Source organism: Schistosoma haematobium, chromosome ZW, assembly GCF_000699445.3.
Source record: "Schistosoma haematobium chromosome ZW, whole genome shotgun sequence".
NCBI lineage: Eukaryota > Metazoa > Platyhelminthes > Trematoda > Strigeidida > Schistosomatidae > Schistosoma > Schistosoma haematobium.
The window spans coordinates 53,624,946-53,647,317 of NC_067195.1; the positions used below are offsets into that span (position 1 = coordinate 53,624,946).

A 22,372-nucleotide genomic window follows, 5' to 3' on the forward strand; every position below is an offset into this window, starting at 1 on the left:
TAGTAGACCTAGATGTCGTTCTTCGAATTTGTCGGTTCCCGGAGCAAAAATTCTCAAATAACAAAACAAAGACAAAAGAAACCAAAAATGTCCGAAAATAATGATATAAACAAACAAGTTCAGAAGTTGAGTAGAACAAATACATCCAAAAAACACAGTAAGCTTAATAATATACAATGTAAAGGTTGTAATCAGCCAAATGTCTTTAGTTCTCCCGTAACTGTGCAGTTGTGGCAACCAAGTGAATTGAATTCCAAGATGATAGGCTAGAATGACACCCAATTGGCAACAGGACATATTAATATTATCAAACTAAGAAAGTACGAGGAGGAAACGCTATCGGATGTGCCCACCCTTTGTATGCAACTGATCGATGCGCGTTGAATGTCCTTAACGCTGACCATGATCGGTAGACTGTTCGATATCAGGTGATTTGCCTGGAAGATGATTCGGCTAAGGCGCAGTGAAATTTTGCTGGCCCTAAAACTTAGAGGTTTTAAAATGTCATAGGTATTGGAAGTTCGATAACGCCTTAACCAGTAACACCGATCATAATCGAAATATGCCAGTTCAATCAAATCAGAGGTCGGAAATAGAGGTTCGTAGATATTTCTGAAGGATGCGTGGCTGGGCGCCTTCTGCTAGAAAACTAATGCGGTAAGCATCAATGTCTAAGATTTACAGAACAATTTATTTCGTAAATTTATTTACAGGTTCAAATATCTTTCAGACTATTCTACAGTGATCTGAATTTAACAGTATTATTGATATAATTTCTCGTAATATTTAACATTTGAGGCATACGGACGAATGTTTATAGAATAATTCAACGTTTTTCACAATTCATTTATTTCTACTCGGTCAACTCAGATTCGTGTAGCTTCAGAGTTAGATGTCTGAATAGACTGAAGGCAACCGAATAAAAATGTTAATAAATGAATATTTTAAAAATAATATCACGAAGGAAAACAGGAAGCATACTCACAATGATTGTCAGGAACTTTATACAAAGGACCAGACAGAAATGGTATAATTCTACAGACCGCTCAAATAAGTTTTATAAAAGCTGACTAACTGCAAGAATACAAGTATCTCATTTAGTGTACAGAAATGTGCCCACAACCACTAACTGACCACATTTATCCAAAGTATCCATTTACGATAAAATGGTGATAAATAGTTTCAAATATACAAAAAGTCGATCATTTTAGGAGTTCTCTGCTACTGTTAACTCGATGTCTGTGGATGAAAATACGAAAATCACGTTGTAAAATGAAATTTTAATTGTGTGCAAAGAACACTGAAGCATTTATTATGATTTAACTTGAAGGAACTTTCGTCAGTTGTTTTGAGAAGTTTTGTTTAATCATGCTAATAACTAATTACTATATTTTTGTTGCTAAGCTGGTTTTGTGATATTTTTCTAGGTCACGATGTCAGTATTTTTGAGTGAGAAATTAGGTATTTTCTCTGGAAAAATTACTGATATCAAATGGCATCCTCGCACGTTTATTTTAGCGGTCGCATCACATATTGGAAAAGAGTCAGGTGAAGTTACAATTTCGGCCCTGAAAGTAAATTTCTACAAACATTACTAATTATTCAGGTCCCAAACTGTAAAGATGCAACCATTACAAGGCCTTGTATTCCTACGTGTATTTCTTGGCATCCTTATGAGCCAGTATTATTGGTTGGATGGAATAATGGCTGTACGACTGTTTGTTACTATTCTGAGCATAACGCTCTCGATATGGATTATAAACTAGAAGGGTCTGTGATGTCACTAGTTTGGACTTTTGATGGGTACTCTGTGTTTGCAACAGACAATAAAGGATCTGTTTATGTTTTCCGGTGGCATAAAAATGTAGACATTGGTGCAAAGCCCATATCCATTCTGAAAGTCAACACAAATATATCATGTGCTCTTATGCTCAGTACCCGAAATCCCGATGAATTAAGTTCATGTATAACTCTTGCACCGTTGTATTCAAGTTCTAGGTAATAAAAGTGGTATATACTCAATAGAATTTTCCAGTGAGGAAAATAAATTTGCTGAATCCGCCGTCACCGAAACTCCATGTAAATCAAGTAACATGATGAAGTTTTTGTGTCTAGGCTTCTATCTCTTTGGATGCTACGATGGTAATTAATAATTTTACGTAAACTCGCAAAGGTCTGCAGGACGTATAATGTACATTAAGTACGATAAATCGAAAGAGAATGAGATTGCAGTGAGTCAAGCCAATAACTTAGCATGCTGTGAAGGATGTATTTTAAATATGATTTCTCACAAAAGCACAAATATTTTGTTGGCCGTCACTGAGAAAGGTCTTTTATATCACTATCATATCAAGCTAAACTCTGAAATATCAATCAAGGAAGTAACAAAGGTAAATAAAGACTATTACTTGGGCACTATTATCTATAATCTAAGAACTTCTTTAAAAGTCCAGTGTGGTTTTAGAAATACTAACACATCATGCTGTTTTATTGTTCGCTCACTATTATAAAAAAATATATTCACCCTTAAAACTCAGGAATTTCTGAAGTCTTGGATCGATCCGAGTAGCAAATATGCTGGTATATACAAGAAAACTGAGAACTTTAGATTGTTAAATGATCAACTGAAAATGATCCATGATAAGCGTGCTTTTTGTTCTTCGAACCGTTAAAATCTTAATATTTTGTGATAGTTCATATGCATGCAAGTTCAGAAAACATCTCAGATTGTATAGTTTTTAAATGAGGTTCCCGATTATAGCTGTGTTCAAAATTTATTAAGTTCAAATTAATCGAAATCTTGCATTTTACTCAGGTTCCGTTGCATCTGGAGTAATACGATTTTTATTGTAATAATATATTAGGCTATTTTTACCAGCATATATGTCACAGGTTTAAATCATATCAAACACAATAGTTATTAAAAATTACTGCCAGACGAATAAAGTATGAGTTTACGTATGAGGAAAAATTCATTTTATCGGAAAAATGTTCATCATCTTGGTCTTACCATGACCAAATGGTATTTTAAGAGAGATATAACAACTGACTAGATTTCATATAGTTACAGTTCTCGAATTGTTATTAGTTAATTATTAGAGAAATTGTTAGTTAGATGTAAATTTTCTACTTGAAACTTGTGTTTTGTATATTTTGTCCGATTAGCGACCGTATGAGATATTAGCTTAGATAGCAACTTCAAGGTCATCCATCACCTAATTCAACCAAACTGGTCATAAAACCATCGATTTATTCTAGTGTAAAAAAACTTTTGAAGCTATTCGAAACACTATAAATCAAGGACACAGAATTTTACATGATACAAATGATAGATAAGTGGTATAGAACATTGCACAAGCAGGCTATCGTCAAGCTATCACTATAAACCATCGATTTGTAGGAAAATTATTGGGTTAAATATGGATGAATATGTAACGGTAGCATCTATGACAGTAAGACTCAAGGCGTTTGCTTTTAAACACGGCCTATGGACGCAGTTAATTACTTCGCATGGTTTTGGCTTGATTTTTCATTATAATATTTTGCATAGAGAGTAGTTGCTTAATTTATTTGGTGAAAAATGGGCAAGATGTTGTAATTTCACAGTGGTTATAATACGATTGTAATTTAAAGTAGTTGATAATTTGCTTCACGCAAATTGGAATATTTCTTGAGATATTTTATTATTTCCGCAAAATCGGTTACTTGCGGAGAATTGTCATATTTAGGCTAATGTAATACAAAGAAATAAATAACAAAACGTTATGCTCTAAGTAAAACGGGATGAAAATGAATTGAAAGCACTTATTCTAACTTACTTATCGGTCAGTTTTACCTGCATTTTACGAAGTATTTTGCTGCTGTTTTTTGGTAATAAAGACAAAACATACTTGTACATCTTTTAGATGAAACTGGCTTTGGCAATGTGCAATCAACCGTCCGTTACATGGGCTGGAGGAACTACGCTTGCTATGGCACTTGGAGAAACAAATGTTAGACTATGGGATGTCGAAAGAGCCGATAACTATACCTTAGCTCCCTGCATGCTTATTTCCAAAAGCAGTACAAGTGAACTGAAGGTGATCAGTGTTTCTTACTCGGAAACATATTGTAAGTTGCAAACTATACTTTTGTGACATATGTCTATTCTAAAAACGTAGTGTATGGTATCAAAATAGATTTGTACAGATTATTATGTGTATATACGATTTTTGTGTTTCGTTGTTAAAGTAAAATTTCAATTTTAAATCTAAATAGCTGATTTTTAGTTAGATAAAGTAGCAGTAGTACGATTAATGCTAACATTAAATCAACTGAAATTGTATCATAAACAAAAAGAGTGGTAGCGTAAGAAAAAGTTATACAACAATGCTAATTTGCATGGGAAACATTTCATGAAGGTTTTGTTTTGTAAATCAAAGTATGGCTCTTAAAGCATCGTATCAGCATCAGACGGTTCTCTTTTATCTATAACACAAGGTTATTGTTTCTAAGAATGGAGTTCACCTTTTCCTCTCAGATTGTAGTTTTTACTACCGTTGATGGTGTTACTATTTTTATTGCCTTATCACTTGTCGTTATAACTTTATCCCGTTGTGCTGATATATTGCGACAACGTAGGGCTATACGTGTATATGCTAGATATTAGGTCCCTTGTGATTTATCGACTGATTAAGAACGGAAGGCTGGTTTGCCGTAATTTTATAATGAATGACGGAAAGACTATTGATTTATTTTATTACAAAGTGAATCAGGGATAAAGAAACTGTTTACAAATACTATATTACTTTCGCTCATTATTCCAGCAGGTAAAGTCTCATATGTTATTAGAAAAATTGTTTGCAAAACTAATGTATTGATTATAAGCAAAGATGAATGGTGGTTGGCAGTGAAATTGAGGACGCACGTTTCGTCTTATTTGGGATTTGTCGGCTAGATATACCTGCATCTCAGGGATGATGCTCACTCAAGAATTCGAACCACATACCGTTCTCTTAGAACGCCATTACGCTATCCATTAAGCTACTGAATCCTGGATTCCGCTACTAGCCACTATCCATCGTTTCTCAAAATGCTTGTGGCTCAAGGCAATAACGAGGCAATCCTCACGGGATGCACATATGCCAATAAGAGCCTGATCAATTGCAGTCCCAAACATTATTGGGAAGATTCAAGAAAACGGTGCGAAAATGAACTCTTGGATTAACTATACATAGTGAAGTAATACTGTAATTGTTTTAAATCAGCTCATATGTATTAGGATTCTAGTTTATGTAGTTTATGTACAATATTATGTCTAAAATCGAAACTTTTTCTGGAATTTACGAAAGGTATTCTGGCAGCAAGTTTTAACAATGGAATGGTGGGATTTTGGCAATACTGTACAGAAATGGAATCACTCAAATATTTGTCTAACGTTCAGAGGTCAAATTTGACGTCAAATCAAAATCCCTGTGATTACATAAGTAGTTATGAACTTTTTAGTTCCACAAACACTTTGGCAGAAAAAACACCGGAGACCAGTTGGCATCCACAACCAAGTACCTTTTGGTTAAACAAAGAAGATGAATTGTTTTCAATTTCAGAGGATTTGAAATACCATTCGCATTTACTAGCCTGGGATTGTCAGCAGGAAAAGTTAGCAATTACGCTCATACCACATCAGTCAAAAGAAAAGCCATATGAAAGCCAAGGTAATTTTTAACTGTATAGACGGACACTCCTAATGTGTTACTAGTTTTATTTAAATAGGAGCTATTTTTCTTTGTTATTTCTGTCTATCAAGTTTTTAATGTTATCATGTTTCTGACCACGCTTAGATAATATTATATACCTTCAGTACAGCTTACCAACTGAACTTATCTTTTAAAGGTAGCAAACTGCAAAAACAGTGATTCGTCAGTGTTTTGGGATAGTCACTTATCTTTACAAAGTTCGGAGTAATTATATCGCTAACTCTTTGGCAAACTTATTCAAACTTAAGCCTACGGTAACTAAGATCATATTTTACTGAATAGTTGATTTAAATCGATAGTACTCCAAAGTCACCATAGTACACATGCCATAAAGTCCCCAGGTTTTTTCAGTCACATAAGTACATTGAACATATCATTTATTTGATAACTGGACTGGTGGTGCTTGGTAAAATATCAAACTCACTATCAAACTTTCAGGTACCCAAACCAAGTCTTCTGTGTATATACTTCAACGGCAATCACCACAAATGCATTTCTATGGATACGGATGTGCTGTTGTACAAACTGGTTCAAGATCATTGGCAGTACTTACCACAATATATAATAAACGTGTAAACAAAACAAATACAAGCGCTTCAAAGAATATATCGATAATAAACAATACTACTGAGAATATAAAAGGGAAAATGAATATGATTGAAGATGAAAATTACGAGAATTGCCGCGGATCTTTCATAACCAAACCAAAACAACTAGAGATTTGTAAAGATATAAATCAGAATTTTACTGGCTTCATTAGTCAAGACAATTGTTCGCTTTGTGAGTACGAGGCGCAGGTTGAAGACCAAATTAAGGCTGTATATTGCACACAAGTATGTTTTAGATTATTCTGTACAAAATGTGTTAATTGTATTGCTTATAATCCATGTGCTTTTTTTTTCTTCGTGCAAAATGGTCGGTAGTTGATTAAAGTTCAGTTTTGATTTGATGCTAGATGGTGATAACAGCTACTGGTAACCAAGATTTGTCCTCTATATAGCTGGAATGTCTGCAATAATAATTCAGAGAATATTAACAAATATCTCATCGTTTATTACAACATGAAATGTTATTAGCCGGCTTAACGTCAATTTTCTGTCAAATATTTCAACTTGGCAATATTTTTGTTTACCGCTCTTAGGGTACTAAAAGTTATTCAGTAATAAAATCTTCGTGAAGTCCATCTCCCACCGTTTACTACGTCCAGTCAACCTTTTTATACCCATTATATGCCTTTCTAGATATAAAAAAAGAATGGATCATTTTGGATATTGATTTGATATGCTTTAGTTCAACTGTTGATCATGGTAATGAATTAAAAAATTCGACCTGACTTGTGTAAATTGAATGATATTTTTTGGGAAATTGTAAATTTCGAACCAGAATCTCTACTTAAGTCACCTGGATGATTTTATCTTGGTAAATAAATTTATTATCCCTCCTAAAGCTATAGAAGTTCTGGAGAATCTATAACTTGGTTAGAGTTTAGGTAGTATTTTAAGTGAATGAAGCTCATTACGCTAAGAACTGGTATACATTAAAAAGACTTATATTTTCAATACGGGTAAAGCATGGGAACACATTGATTTTGTTGGACCTAGGTATGAGGCTACTTTTTTGACTCAATATTGTTTATACTCCATGGCACACTCAGGCGTACAATTTTGCCTAAGGTAGAAGCAAGTAAGATGAAAGCTATGTAAACCTGAGTCAACTCAAGGTACCAGTTCGTAAAGTCTTCAGCAGTTTAACTTACTTATTATGGTGTGGTGAGATCTAGGTAATTTTGTTGGGGACCTCGACTTAATCATAATCAGACCTTGGGGACCTTGAATGGTAAGGCTCAAAATCGATCACCGACATTAACAGACGTATTCATTATCCTCCTGCATATGTTTATTTATGAACATTACGCCATTTATTTAGAACTCGACTTCACTGGTTCTTTTGGATTGTATTCCTTATGACTAATTTATTCACACTATGTATTTTGCTTATATACTTTTGATATCCAGATATGAATTGTGAAGTCTTGGTCTACGTTGTTTATGACATTACTATTTCTGTATTTGACGAATGTTTCGGTAGTTCACAATGTTGGTGATGAGTTATTTTAAGATGTTTCTAGCCTTCATCAGTATTTGAAACTTATTTTCACATCTTTGTTTTGCAGTTTAACATCTTTTAAGATATTACGTGTTGTTTAATGCATCTATAGATTCATAAAATTCTTGTTTGGTATTTTCATTTTGAATACTTGTGCCTTCATTTTTCGTTCACTGAAACTATATAAATTAAATCACTATATATGTATTTGGTTTTTTTTTCGATCATAGGAACATGTTACATACTGGAATGGTCATCATATTTTTGTCTATAAACAGTCCACTAAAGGTTGCATAATCCACCTAAGTAAGTTTAACTTCTAAGTTTGAAGTATAAAAATCATTTTACAGAAACAAATCAATGGTTGATATCAATTGGTTGATTTGTAGCTCATTATACCATTCATGGATTTATTAAAGCTGCAATTAAATCTATTCTTTTTTATCCTTATTTATTTTAAAGTTAAAATAGGTATGTTATATTGGTTGACCCGATTTTCAGCTTGGTTAATAAATTTGGATAGAGCTAAGAGAACAAACGTAGCAGTTTATTTCATTTGATGGTTTCTTATCAGTTCCTTATAATCAGGAGGGGTTTTGTGAGGATTTTAGTAATTTCAATAGTTGAAATCATGAGTCAGATAAAGCTAGATCACCACAGAAAACATGGAAGCACTGGGCGGCCGTTTCATCCTATTGTGGGACTCCTGAGCAGTGCGCATCCACGATCCTGCCCACCGCGATATTAGAATCCAGGATCTACCAGTTTAAATTATTAAAAGTTGGTGTGCTAGTACTTTGTATCATAATATTGAAAATGTTTACATCAATAAAGAATGATAAAGCAGAAATCATTATGGAAGAATTATAGAAAATGATCGAATAGGTGAATAATTATATCTTAAATAATATGAAAATTCATGGAGAGGAGTTTCCTAAAATGTATATGAAAATAGCTTAATGCCGAAAAAATTGATAATCAAAATCACGTAATAACAACAATAAAAAGGATCACTGGTAAAAGTGAAATATTCGAAGGTCAGATAAAACTCGGGGCACTGTTGAAGAAATTCATTTTTGATTCAAAGCAAAACAATTTTCATGAAAATACCAATCACTAGACATGAGTTCTCAAGAGAAAATCATCTGAACATATTGTTAGAGAAATAGTGAAGTTAATAAAGGCCACCTGATAATGAAACGAGCATAGATACTTATTACAGGCTTTTTAAAAAGTTGTGTCACAGAGCTATTATAGACGTGAAGTAGGAATTCATAAAGTTATATGGTTTAATATTCACAACTACGGTACTACCGATAATGCAGATTAGTAAATGTAATCCTGGTCCTCTTTATAAAAATAATTGTCTGTGCTTAACCCTGGGAAAGACATTTTGTTATCTCCAGCAACCATAAATGATATGATTTAAACTTTTTAAATGTAACGGCACACAGTATCAGCAAACAGCTCAGTATTTATTTATAACATCTCTACTTGAATGAACGATTTTTTAAGTGCGAATCTTTCGCACAGGAAATTTATATATAGATGATGAAAAGTTACTTAGCTTGTCAAAATATTCATATAGATGGTTTTACTTGTAGATAAGTTTTATAAATGAAATGAATCAAATTCATAGTATATAAATTAACTTTAAATGAAATAACCACCGAAAACTCTCTGCTCGATTAGTAATAACCATGTGCTTATTGGTGACTAACTTGAAGAATATATAATGGCGTTTAGCTGTATCAAAAGGTAAATAAATATAATTGATGTCGTTAAGTGATGATTACAAACGTATCGAACATGTTATCATGGATCACTGGATTCCAAATAAATGATCTATTGGTATAGTAATTACTAGCTGAAAACAACTGTCTAAGACATCATCACAACAATAGGATGAAACGGCCGTCTAGTGCTTCTAGGTTTTCTATGGTGGTCTAGCTTCAATTGACTGATGATTTCAACTATTGAAATTACTAAAATCTCCACAAAATCTTTTCTAATAATTAATAATCATTTAATTTGTAATTGTAATTAATAGCTAATTTCCCATGTGAATATAAATTGATTGGAATGTATCAACATAATATATTTACAATTGAACCATATAAATTACAAGTTCGTAATTTGGAGGTAATTCTTTTTTTTGTAATTTCAAAATTAGTTCAACTAAAGAAAAAAACGTTTTTTTTCTTTTTTTTTCGTAAACATTAAAATAACAATGATGCGTTGTTAAAGTTATTTCTGTTCTTTATATCTTGACTAAATCAAAGATAAATTCCGAATGGAAAGATCTTAAAGTTGTATTCCTAAATATTTATTTTTAACAGAAATATTATCATACCATTTTATATTTATTGTACTTCATGAAATGTGCTATAATAAACCTTTATTTATCATTTGTTCAATAGTGATTAGTATAGTGAGAAAATTTCCAGAGTTCTAGTGAAAAGCCATGAATAGTGGAGTGTAACTCTATTGGGTGTGAAAAAGGTACTCACTGAAGACAATAGAAGATAATTACGTAATATTGTGGATTGACTGAAATTAAACTTGCTTAACATAGGGTCCTGTGTCATTGAAATGAATTCAAAGAATTCTTGTACGAGAACGTAGGTCCTACGTTTGGTCCTCAGTTGTCGGATCTTGGGTGATCACTAGAATAAAACAGCTGCACATTGCTTACAAGCTTCCAGTTGTTTTATATCATAGATCGCTTCACGATTTCAATAACATTTATTTTCTTCGAAATACAGGTTACAATTGAGATTTCTGGTACAGATGATCTCGACGTGTAGTAGAAAGATATCTGTTGTAATGTTATCATAACTGAAATGTTTAACGAGTGTATTAAAAGCGTCGACAGTTTGGGATATATAAGTTTACTATTTCTTACCTTCTCTACAAATCTAATGTTCAGAGAATGCTATATAATCAAATCACTGAGTCAGAGATAAATGTCTGTGCAGTATCCAAAGCTCCTTAGTTCACAATCTAAAAAAAATTCCAGTCTGGTCTATTACTGAAAAAACGTTAAAAAGAATAGAACGCTTGTTCAGTAGGCTTGTCTAATGATGATCGTTTCAATCTTAAACACAATTATTATTACTATTTCCGATTATGTCGTGACCATTGTCCACACTTACTTAAACATTTATTCAGTGGATATTGTATTGAACATTAAAGCTGTATTTAATTCAATATTTTAGGGTTATGTTAAACAGTTAATCAATTTTACAGAAATAGAGGGCAGTATTACTATGACTGCTCAATGTGGCAATTATATGGCATGTCTTACTGATCAAAACAAAATACGAGTATTTGATCTAAGCAGAAGGTAAATCGACTTTCAAATGTTTATTTCTTATGTAACACCCTGATAATCTGTCAATTTAATGTTCAATCACTATACTAGCTAATGTTTTATAGATTTTGTTTGATTTTAGGACCGTCTAATTATTGTAAACACTTGCAAGCTCAATGTTGAAGATCGCATACTGATTAAAATTCTAACTTCCACTTGATAATGATTTTTTTTCCAAGTTTTAGACTATAATTCAGCCATCAAGGTTTGTATTTTCCCATTGTTGTTGTTAAGATCTACGATTGATTAGTCTCTTCTGGTAGATGAGCAACCTGAGTAGATTGCTTCTATATTATCTATTTTGAAATTAAAACCAAATGTTCAGTTTTAACAAACGAATATCAAAGATGGAAGTAAAGCTAATGGAATTTGATTGAACAAAATTAATAATCCGATAATTAATGAAGACTATATCAGGTTAGGGGTTGTGGAGATTGTTAAGTTTTTGATTGAGGTCATGAATTGATTGATCTTAGACCACCATTGAAAACCTGGAAGCACTTGACGGCCGTTTTGTTCTATTGTGGGACTCCTCTGCAATAGGACGAAACGGCCGTCAAGTGTTTCCAGGTTTTCAATGGTGGTCTAACATCAATCGATTCATGATCTCAATCAAAAAATGAAGACTATAGTTGTTTTAATCAAAATTTAAGATAAACTAGATATAAATAGTGATGATATTATAAATATACCATAAAAACTTTGTTGTTAGAATGAGCAGTTTTCTCATTTTTAAAAATTTTAAATCCTTAGCGCAATGTTCAGAAAGAAGCAAATAGTTATACAGAAAGTATCTTTAAACAATAAATATATTCTTTCTAGATATATTTACATTTATTCTCATGTTTACTGTTATGGTAACCTATATCAATAATTTGGTACAAAATCAATATTTCAAGAGTGTATCTCTTTCCAGTGCTTTTATTCATCTCATTCTTCCTTCACATTATACTTTAGCAATGTGTATGATGATTGTTTGGAGAATGTTGCCACATAGTAAATTTGGAGAGTTAAATATAAACTACTATAGATAAGGTGTCTTTAGCCAAGAGAATGGAGCCACTAAAGTCATAAATGCCTTGAAAATAACCTCAAGAAGTTTCAAAGTGCTAGCTCAATAGTATTTAACGAAATCTTAATGGAGTGACACTGATTTGAATGACCTTTGAGTGAGGTTGAGTCTAGTAACATAAAAATCACAATTTAGACCTCAGATATCTTCTACTCACTTAAATGTTATAAATTAAGGAAGTCTTGAGGAATTATATGATGCTTCAAGACTATATAGTAAGTAAGAGTTTCAAGTATATCCGTGCTGGTAAACGTTATTATCCACCGACTACAGGTCACTATAAATATGTCACTTTTTGTATAAGTCCGCTAACTTACATGTACTCATGGGTAGTGTACATTATTACTCAGCTTTTTGCAGCAGAACTTCAGATGCAGATTTTTGAGTCTCCATAAGAAGGGTGTCGAACACTCAAGAACGTTCATCAGTAACTGGATCGAACATTAGTTCATAACGAAGATGGTCTTATATGATTATTCAAATATAGGAAAACCACTGTACAATTTTCTCTAAATAATATTTGCTAATAAATTCTAGAATTAACGCAATCACATCAATCTTCTTAACAAAGATTCTTAAGATGTCTGTCACAAACTATGATATGTTTTCAAAGTTAATAACTCTTATTATTTCTTAACAAGAAACTCTTTCATCTTCACAAGACCCTTTTTCTATAATAATTCCTTAAAATGTTTCAAACGTATTATTTGATTTTTTGAGTATATTTCACCCAAATAACAAGTTTTATGTAGTTGCTACTAATACAAGAAATCTGTTTCCATCCAATGCTTCCAGGTTTTCCATGGTGGTCTAGCTTCAATCAACATATGATTCCAACCATTGAAACTACCATAATATCCACAAAAACCCCTCTTCTGACATTCTGAATACCTTAATTTCTAGTTTTATACTTTTAAACCATCATTCATTCTTAGTAATTTTAATATTTATACTACTATTTAAGTATCAGAAGTAGTTTTATGAAGATTTTAGTAATTTCAATAGTTGAAATCATCAGTCAATTGAAGCTAGACAGTCATGGAAAATCTGAAAGCACTAGACGGCCGTTTCGTCCTATTGTGGGACTTCTCAGCAGTATGCATCCACAATCCCGCCCCACCGCAAGATTCGAACGTAGGGTTTATCAGTCTTGTACGCGAGCGCCTAACTATCAGATCATTGAGCTGGCATCTATATAATAGAATTCTTCAATCTGCCATATTCGATTAATTTCAATGAGTAAATTCTATTCTTCTTTAATATACAAATTATAATTAAGCTTATTTGTCCTATTTCTATTTGATATATTTTCTAAACTTAGAGAAATCAAATCAACAAATATAACAAAATCTTTAACTAAATTAATTATATGTAAATTATTAAATTATATGTCACAGAACACTTCAACATATAACCATTCAATTACATCTTTACAAGAGACTATTACATTATTACATAATTCAGATAATTTGTTCATCAATGAATTAAATATTTCATGGATTTCAATTAATAATTCTGGTAATTCAATAGCATTTACAATAGAAATTTTATACAATGGAGAATTATGTAAATTATTATGGTTAAATTCTATGGATTCATTAACAAAAATGCAATTAGATAAAGTGAATGACAAAGTTATGGAAAGAACCATAAATGGAATTATGAATAAAGAAGAGAATTTATTAAAAAAATGGTTTCCAGATCCAAATATTTATATTTATCATATAGATGAAGATAAATTGAAATGTTTCAATTTTTTCGAAACTTTAACAAATTCTATTCATGATATACCTCGTACAAGTAAGTATTCATTAAACATACTATATGTGTATTTGTAAAATATGAATGACATTTTTATTACATTTGAAAGCTATAAATGATATGCATCAATTACTTTGGAGCCATTATGTTTATTTGTAATCGGGGAGATAATTTATTTAATCATGAGAAACTTTGTTGTTATGCGACAATGAAACAACCTTTAAATTTGAATGAAACTGTGTTGTCACTAAGAAGTTGGTTATTTGGTTTGATATGAAGTAGAAAGCACTGAGTTGTTACATTTGTTGGTTCATTTACAGGAATAATTTCTTTGATGGCTCTGATGAGGTAGAGAGCCGAAAATCTATGGAATATAGTTTCCTTGTGTGTGACTATGCTGTATCCTGACTACTAAAATTTGGTAGATATGATATACAAGAAACAAGTTTTCCGATCGGTTTATACTTATGAGTGTCACTTGTAGTTATAGTGAGTGATGTGAATCAATATGACAGTGCTTCAGTTTATCTCAGAAACATAGAATATCGATGGTGAATAAATGAAATATATGAACAAAAAATATTCCTTTCAATAAATTCTTATCAGGTTCTGCATCTATATGTCAACTTATTAATCTAAGAAGTGGCCAGGTTTGAGGCAAACTACATCGTTTAGAATTATAGCATGTGAATTTATGATTGTCAAATAAAATATAATCGTTAATGTTGGGACAACTAATACAGAGTGTTGACTCGAATAATGTTGTACATTAAATGGAACTTTGAAACTGATGATCGGAATAAATATGGTTAACATGGCATGAGAGAGGTAATAATGTAATCACAAATCAGAAATCACGTGGTATGTTAAATAGTACGAATCGGGTACGAATTAGTAAATAGGGCTGGATGCTGAATAAATTTCTCAAAAACGTTTGGAAGTGTTTTCTTAATAATGATAATAATATATGTGAATACGTTTAAGCTGTGAAAATACAAAAAGAAAGGTTGTATGAACATTAGTCGAATTACGTCACCATACATCAAAATCATTATTAACTAATTACGCCTGAAATTAACCAAGGTAAAAAGAGCAATTGAACATATATCTTCTGGACGCTAAATCCCAACGTTTTGATCTGAATAGCTATTTTTTCAGCCATCCTTAGTTTGACGGATATAAGCAGATTCAAGCTCTTAACACGATATTTTATTGTAAATGAGTACTCCATGTTGGTTGTGTGACGCGTTTGTACTAAATGAGTTAACATCGAGCTGTAAACAATTTTAACTAAACCTTTGCTTATTCACACTTGGAAGTATTCACAAGCACGAAAATACAAGTTTCTAGAATACTTGCCAATGTGAATTGCTTTAATTGAATTGATAGATACACAAAGAAGCGGGTAGTCTAGGTGAATTACCCTTCAATCTCCGAGTGACCGTCGGATGTGTGGAAAACAACAATTGCAGTTTACCTGGATTCAAAGTCCTTTGGATTGCTCTATGCAACTTTTATATTAGCATTGTGCTGGTTGTATCGTCTCTAAATTGTAGACGTATATACAGAAACGTTTTGCTTACAGTTAAGCCTTCTTTATGCTCTCTCATGCCTAGATGCTTGTTTATAAATTTTTCCGGATATCCATTTTATTTCAAAGTAGTGCTCAGTGCCTTTGTTTCTTCTTCAACCGCATTTAGCAAGTAAATTGTCTTGATTCTATAATGAGGCGCCTTGATCAGGTTCTTTTTATATTCTAGTGGAACAAAACTAATCAAATTTGTTTACTAGCCAGTTGAACTAGTTTTCTTGTCTAAGTTTCTTCCTAGTGAACCATCTATTATCCTTGTTAGAAGAACATTTTAAGAGAGTTTTCTTTTCTTTTCTTTCTCACATGTGAATTTATTAAACGGAAGAACTTCTTTAAATCTATTGAGTGTCTTTACCCGATCACTATGGTCGTTACAAAGGAATACATCCCTAATACTATGTTTCACTAGGTCTTTGTGGAGTGGTATTAAAATTGTTACCAACCTCTTTGCTACAGTATGGTAAGGGGAATCGTACGTATCACAGATTCGTCGCAATGGAATATCCAGTTTGTGTACCTTCGGTAGTCCGTATATCTTTGGTAAATGAGTACCTATCTACATATTCAGTGTTAAAGACGGTTCCATTAATTAAGTTTAAGTAAATTATTCACCTCACTGTCCATAGTATGTTACTGCCCTGTCTGCAAGACATATACAGCTATACAGTTTAATCAATCGTTGTATACTGATTTCAGAACTGAACAAAGTAGGAAATAAATCGGTTTAGTGGTTGATAAGTTATCCGACAGGGATCACTAAAAACAAGCATCTGCTGAAAGTTGCCTAAAAAAATTGAGGAGTATTTGTAAAACAGAGAAAGCTATCTTCAGTTTAATCAAAAATCACTTAAACGTCAATTTCAATTCATTTTAATAATTTGGTTTGAAATGGATAGTGGGATATCTACATTGTTATTAGAAGAATAAAAACTAGGAGGTTAAACAGTCGAATTGCTAAATGAAAATCTATTTGTTATAAGTCATAAGATTTAAGTGCTCTTATTTAGAAGCTGTTTCGATGTAAATTGAAATAATTGTTCTTTATTCCTTGATATTGTAGGTCTTTGATAAAAACTATTAGATTTGATAAAATTTGAAGGTATATCAATTAAGTGTTTTTTTGTTTATTTATGCTAATTATTTTCTTCATTACATTATATTGGTTTATCTATTTTAGTAAACAATCCTGAAAGTGATAATCATTCAGTTAATTTAAACCTAATCCGTTTAAATAGTACAAATCTTATTGAGAGAAGATGGCCAAAACATCATTATTGGGATCAATATGAATCAAGAATGTTAGTTGTAGAAGCTGCACCAATCTCACCTGATCATCCGATATTAAAATCTAAATTAAATGTACTTGAAAAATTAAATAATGAACATTCTGGAATTAATTATAGAATTGATAATGATACTGATCAATGTACTACTGTGGATAATCGATCATCTAGTAAAAGGGTATGAATTATTTACCAAAAATACAAAATAACTTACAAATGAATTTTCTTCGTATGATGTTAGTTTATCCTTAGTCAGTTTAGTTGCTTGCTTATCAACAATCTCATTTTAAATGAATTTGTTTTGTACATTTATAAAAGTATTCTGAATATCTTCTTGGTCAAAATTTACCGAGTGTTAGTTTGAAGATTATTGGGCTAAAAAAATGTATAAGCCTTTATCCTTTATTATTATTTAGATTCAATCAGTCTTATTTTGAAACTCCTTATGTTCGCATGAATATGGTTGTAGAAATTTTTCATAATTTTGATTTGCAACTTTAAATATTTTAACGTATCACTGGTAATAAACTCCAGTTTTCTATTGCACAAGGTTACATTGAATAAAACCGCTCTCTCTCTTGCTATTAATGTTATTGGCTGATAGATGAATGTAAATAATACATTCTATTTTAGTCGATGCTCATTGTTGGCATTCTGTTGAACTTCAGTGCCTTAGGGTTTTCTACTGGTAACCGTAATTCAATATATATAACATGAAAATGACAACCATTCTTTTTAAAGTATATCAGTCGAAATAAGAGTCTACAATGAGCTGGTTGAGTTAGCATATCTTAACTAGTATTCCATATAACTGAAGTGATCCAAGGTATTCTGTTATTGAAGTAAAGACATCCTATAGTGAACGAACACCCACCGGGGAAAGACCAATTTATTAGTTAATACAAAATTACCGATTGTCTTCATAAAGTACAAAAACTACACATTAAATAATTCATTTGTATATCATCCATCAGTTGACTATTATGAAACGTATCGTTCCTTCATTCCTGTTGTTATTACAATAACTCTCTGTTTACATTCCTGTTCACTTCAATGCGATCTTCTCAACCTTCGGCTGCCAGCCATTAAAATTCTGATTGGTGTTAAATACGTCGACAGACATAAGTAGCATGCACCACAATACTATACCATGGTCAGATTGATTCAGTGTTTAATGTCCGAATTAGCTGATTACACTTTTATCTACAGACATAATTCACAACGTACTCCTTAAACATCCCAAAATTTTGCTTTTATTTGATATACAAACAAATAAGGACCTTTTAATTATAATTATTATCATTACTACTCCTTGTTTATTTCAAAAAGTTGAAAGTAGAAAGGAATCTTGTTGTTTGAAGCGTTTGATTAATTGGTTATTATTTCGTAACACATTTGGATGTGGAGAGTTTCGAACTTTGTATTATTCTATAGCGGAATTTACTGACTAGTGAAGTTCAACCATGATGACCATGGAACATTTTTAATCGACTAAATTTAGAAGTGTGATCTACTGAATACCAGCCCAGTGATCTAAATGCAGGTAAAGTGTTCGTTAGTCGGGTGCTTAGCTTTCCAGTATTTTCTGGATTTAAATGGCTCTCTAACTAAGGTTGGACGTTGACGTGAAACTACAAAATGTGATTTTGATTGGATGTAGGTAATCAGTGAAAATATCAAATACACCACAACTAATTTACCAAATTTACTGGGTTTTATATTGTAGTTTATATTAAAGATGACATCACACAGTTGTATACTCAATGAAAATTTAAAAAAAACCATGCTAATGAATTGTTTGTTTTTATAGTTTTAAACTGATAGATATTGAACCTGACCTTGACTACTTCCACGATTGTTCATTGGTTACTTTTGTTTAATTGGAACTGTTAATATACTTTGTAACTAATTCTATGTTCAATGCAGTACAGCTGATTTTATAGTTGCGATAACGATTTCCTTCGTTCAATAAAAGAATAGAAATTATTCTTCATTACAACATAAAACAGATTATGATGGCTTGGTACGATCAAGCAATGAATTTTTTGTTTTAACTAAGTTTCGGTTTTCCTCAAAGATTTAAGCTGTAGTTTTCGACTAACCACCTTGATGTTTTAATATGATATATTTTAGACTAAAATTAATTTACATATAATAAACTTGTGACTGCTTTTATGTTCACTATACTAACAAATATGTAGTACTTAATGGATAAATTATCATGAAAGAGATGTATTTTTGATAAACAAATCTACCAGAAACAAATGTATTTTAGTAACCATTGATCTATTTATGTCAAACAACTAATAGTACAATCTTGTACTGATGAATTTTACTTTGCTTTTCTCCATTTTTATTTCTTTAGAAATCGAAAGTTTCTACTTCGATTGTTTCATTGTTTATTAGTCCAGATCGAAATGATACAATAATTCAAGGATCATTTCTAATGTCTTTTCATCATAGTGCATTGATTGGTGTTGAAGTACCATTCATATATTTTTCTGTTCGTGTACGTTACTACTTATTACGTTTATACAAGCAAAACCTTATTAAACTATATTTATTAAGAAAATTTATACAAATCTCTGACGTGAACTACTTTTAGAACAAACAAATAAGCGAAAATGATAACTGTGGGCTGGCATGTGATTTGCTTAGAGTTAAAGTTCCCAAAATTCTAATGAGAAGTCAAAAGGTACGAAAATTAACGATGTTGTAAGGGTGACAATTAACATATGATACAAGTGAAGAACGTTCTAGCTATTTTATAGATTGATGAAAGTAGGAAAATGTTAACATTGTGCCCATCAATAAAGGAGGTTGTTATATAATCTGGGGACTCTTTGTTTAACCCGTCCGATGGCAACTGGTAACGAAATGCTGAAAAGTTTTAAACTAGGAATAAACTATCACTCATGACATTCTACTTTTTGATAATATTCAACTAGCAAAACCTGAATTTGAAAATTCGCTTCATAATGCGATACATTAAAGTTGAAAATAGTGCTGATTATATACACTATCCCAAGACAGTTCATGATATTCAAAATCAGGAAAACATTTCTACGATAAGTACGATACAATTTTAACTCATAGAGTGAAAATCCAGCCAGTCATGATTAGAACCCCAGTCAATTTGCAAATTATAAGTTTGATCATGTGTAATGTAATGAACGCTTGAACTGATGAAGATTTCTAGATTACAGAGAAACAACTATTTGGTTCATATTAGTTTTCGTTCACCTTCCAGATGATTGCAGAGCGAGGTGTAAACTATTGTCATATTTTTCTTCACATACATATTGACTTGTAAAACTAAAGGACTTTTCAGTCAGATTTACCAACATTCTATACTTCAGTAGTTATCCTAAAAAGTTAAACAATTTTAGCATACTATCAAGAGAAAGTAAAGATAAATATGTAAAGGATGTCCTGAAGTCTATGTTATCCATTATACATAAATCGTAATCATTTACAATAAAAATAGTTGTTAAGAGGATATAAAAGGGTATCGATATTCGAAGTTAATTATTTTGGTCACTTTGATGTTACAATTATTTCTAAATTAATATGCCCATTTTAAATGATCTTTTTTCGTCTATATATCATTTGAAAATGTCATCCATTTATATTCAATTAGTTGATCCTATTATGTGCCCATGTAATACATCAAAAGTAGTAATCTAATTCATTCTCAATTTTTCAGTGTGATTTAAATCATCTTATTCTTGATGGACAATATCGAAATCGTTTTGAAAAGATTACATCTAATCGTCCCATAATCAATAAAATTGATTGTACATCAACAATTACAAGTAATCATAATAATGGTTTAGATCTGAATACATCATTGCATAGAGAAGATGAAGAATTGAATGATAATGATGATATCAATAGTCATTCAAGAAGGAAATCAATGAATAGTGAAGTGAATGATGGTGATGAATCAACAACTCAGAATAGAGTACATTATATTGTTAGATGTGTAATGCAAAATTTTATTGGTCTTGAAGATGATGATGAGAAAACACGTGAAGCTATGCTAAATTTCAGCTATTATTTAGCATTAGGTGAAATGGATTCTGCATTTAGAGCCATGAAATTGATTAAAAGTCCAGTAGTTTGGCAGGTATGCTATAGTAAATCATTCGTTGATACAGGGAAATGTATAATGACTTAGTTAAACAAATATTTTATTTAATTACCTTACCATACAAAAATACAGTGCTCACACTTGAGTTTGACTTTGTCATCTACGAAACCCGATCAATAATGATTCCCAAAGTCGGAATCATGAGTGGATTTAAGCTAGACCACTAGTGAGAACGTAGAAGCACGGAATGACCACTTTGTCCTGGTATGAGTCTCGACTACAAATCCCCATACTGATTACAAACATGTAATCACTAGTGATTAGCTTCAAGATGTAACTTATGGAGTTCTAGAGAGTAGCCGTGACCAGCGGAGTCCAATCCATGTCGGGTGTCGGACAGTTATTTACCTCAGGCAATGGATGAAGGGTTGCACAAGATTATGGATTGATTGAAGTTATAAATCAACACCGCTGGATGCCAGTTTAGCGGTCTAGAGATTAAGTGTTTGCGCGCGAGTCAGAGGCTCCTATGTTCGAGTACCTCATGCGGGATCATGGATGTGCACTGCCGACGATTTCCATACCAGGGTGAAACGGACGACCGTTTCGTTCTAGTATAAGATTCTTCAGTAGTGTCTCCAGGTTTTCATTGACGGCCTAGCTTAGATAGACTCGTGATTTCAACTGTGGAAATACTGTGATCTACACAAACTCTCATACTAATAATCATGATTTGATAAAAATGGGGTCATTCAAATCATCCGTTAATATTGTGGATTCTGATAGATTTTCACAAGATGTATTTTGTACTGAGTGATTTGATATAAAATTTAAATGATAATAGTGACATTAATAATAATCATAGTTATTATGAGAAAAGAAACTATTCAACTGTGAAACAATTTAGTATGGTCTGTTACTCATGTTAAAATAACTTTTAAATTGGGATTCTAGGCTAATATTTCATATAACCTTATAACAAGGTTTATAAAGCGAATAAATCATAACTTGAATGATCGATTTCTATCAGGACTAAGGACCACGGAAACATGAGTAAATGTAAATATCTCGAACCCGCAAAGATTCAGTCGCGACTCAAAAACTCACTTTCAACATTTTAAACTATGAATCTAAGTGACTATGGTTTAAATCCCATAGAGAGCATCAGTAGCCTCAAGATTCATAGTAAGACATCGTGGTGAGTGCTCACTACTGCGAAACCTAGTTCTAATGTTTAAACAGACTACTCGCAGCCACCTTACATATTGATAGGTTTGATCAATCAAACATTTCAATTCAAGGTCAAACAATAACTGAGCATTGCTGATGAGTGTGCGCTATTTTTCAAGATTGGGCTT

General features: G+C 31.9%; 1 protein-coding gene across 1 annotated transcript in view; it reads left to right on the plus strand.

Annotated features, from left to right (window-relative positions):
* Positions 1 to 1,384: 1,384 nt before the first annotated feature.
* Positions 1,385 to 22,372, plus strand: part of MS3_00010421 (uncharacterized protein) — a gene marked incomplete at its 3' end in the record, with an annotated part of 41,018 nt that continues 20,030 nt past the window's right edge. Inside the window, exons 1-14 of the mRNA XM_051218787.1 lie at positions 1,385 to 1,574; positions 1,607 to 1,998; positions 2,036 to 2,142; positions 2,182 to 2,390; positions 3,906 to 4,110; positions 5,331 to 5,693; positions 6,174 to 6,568; positions 8,072 to 8,147; positions 9,892 to 9,983; positions 11,060 to 11,187; positions 13,608 to 14,086; positions 16,816 to 17,099; positions 19,287 to 19,430; positions 20,628 to 21,050. Coding sequence (XP_051071847.1) covers positions 1,434 to 1,574; positions 1,607 to 1,998; positions 2,036 to 2,142; positions 2,182 to 2,390; positions 3,906 to 4,110; positions 5,331 to 5,693; positions 6,174 to 6,568; positions 8,072 to 8,147; positions 9,892 to 9,983; positions 11,060 to 11,187; positions 13,608 to 14,086; positions 16,816 to 17,099; positions 19,287 to 19,430; positions 20,628 to 21,050 — 3,438 coding nt within the window. The 5' untranslated portion in view covers positions 1,385 to 1,433. The remainder of the gene's footprint in view (positions 1,575 to 1,606; positions 1,999 to 2,035; positions 2,143 to 2,181; positions 2,391 to 3,905; positions 4,111 to 5,330; positions 5,694 to 6,173; positions 6,569 to 8,071; positions 8,148 to 9,891; positions 9,984 to 11,059; positions 11,188 to 13,607; positions 14,087 to 16,815; positions 17,100 to 19,286; positions 19,431 to 20,627; positions 21,051 to 22,372) is intronic.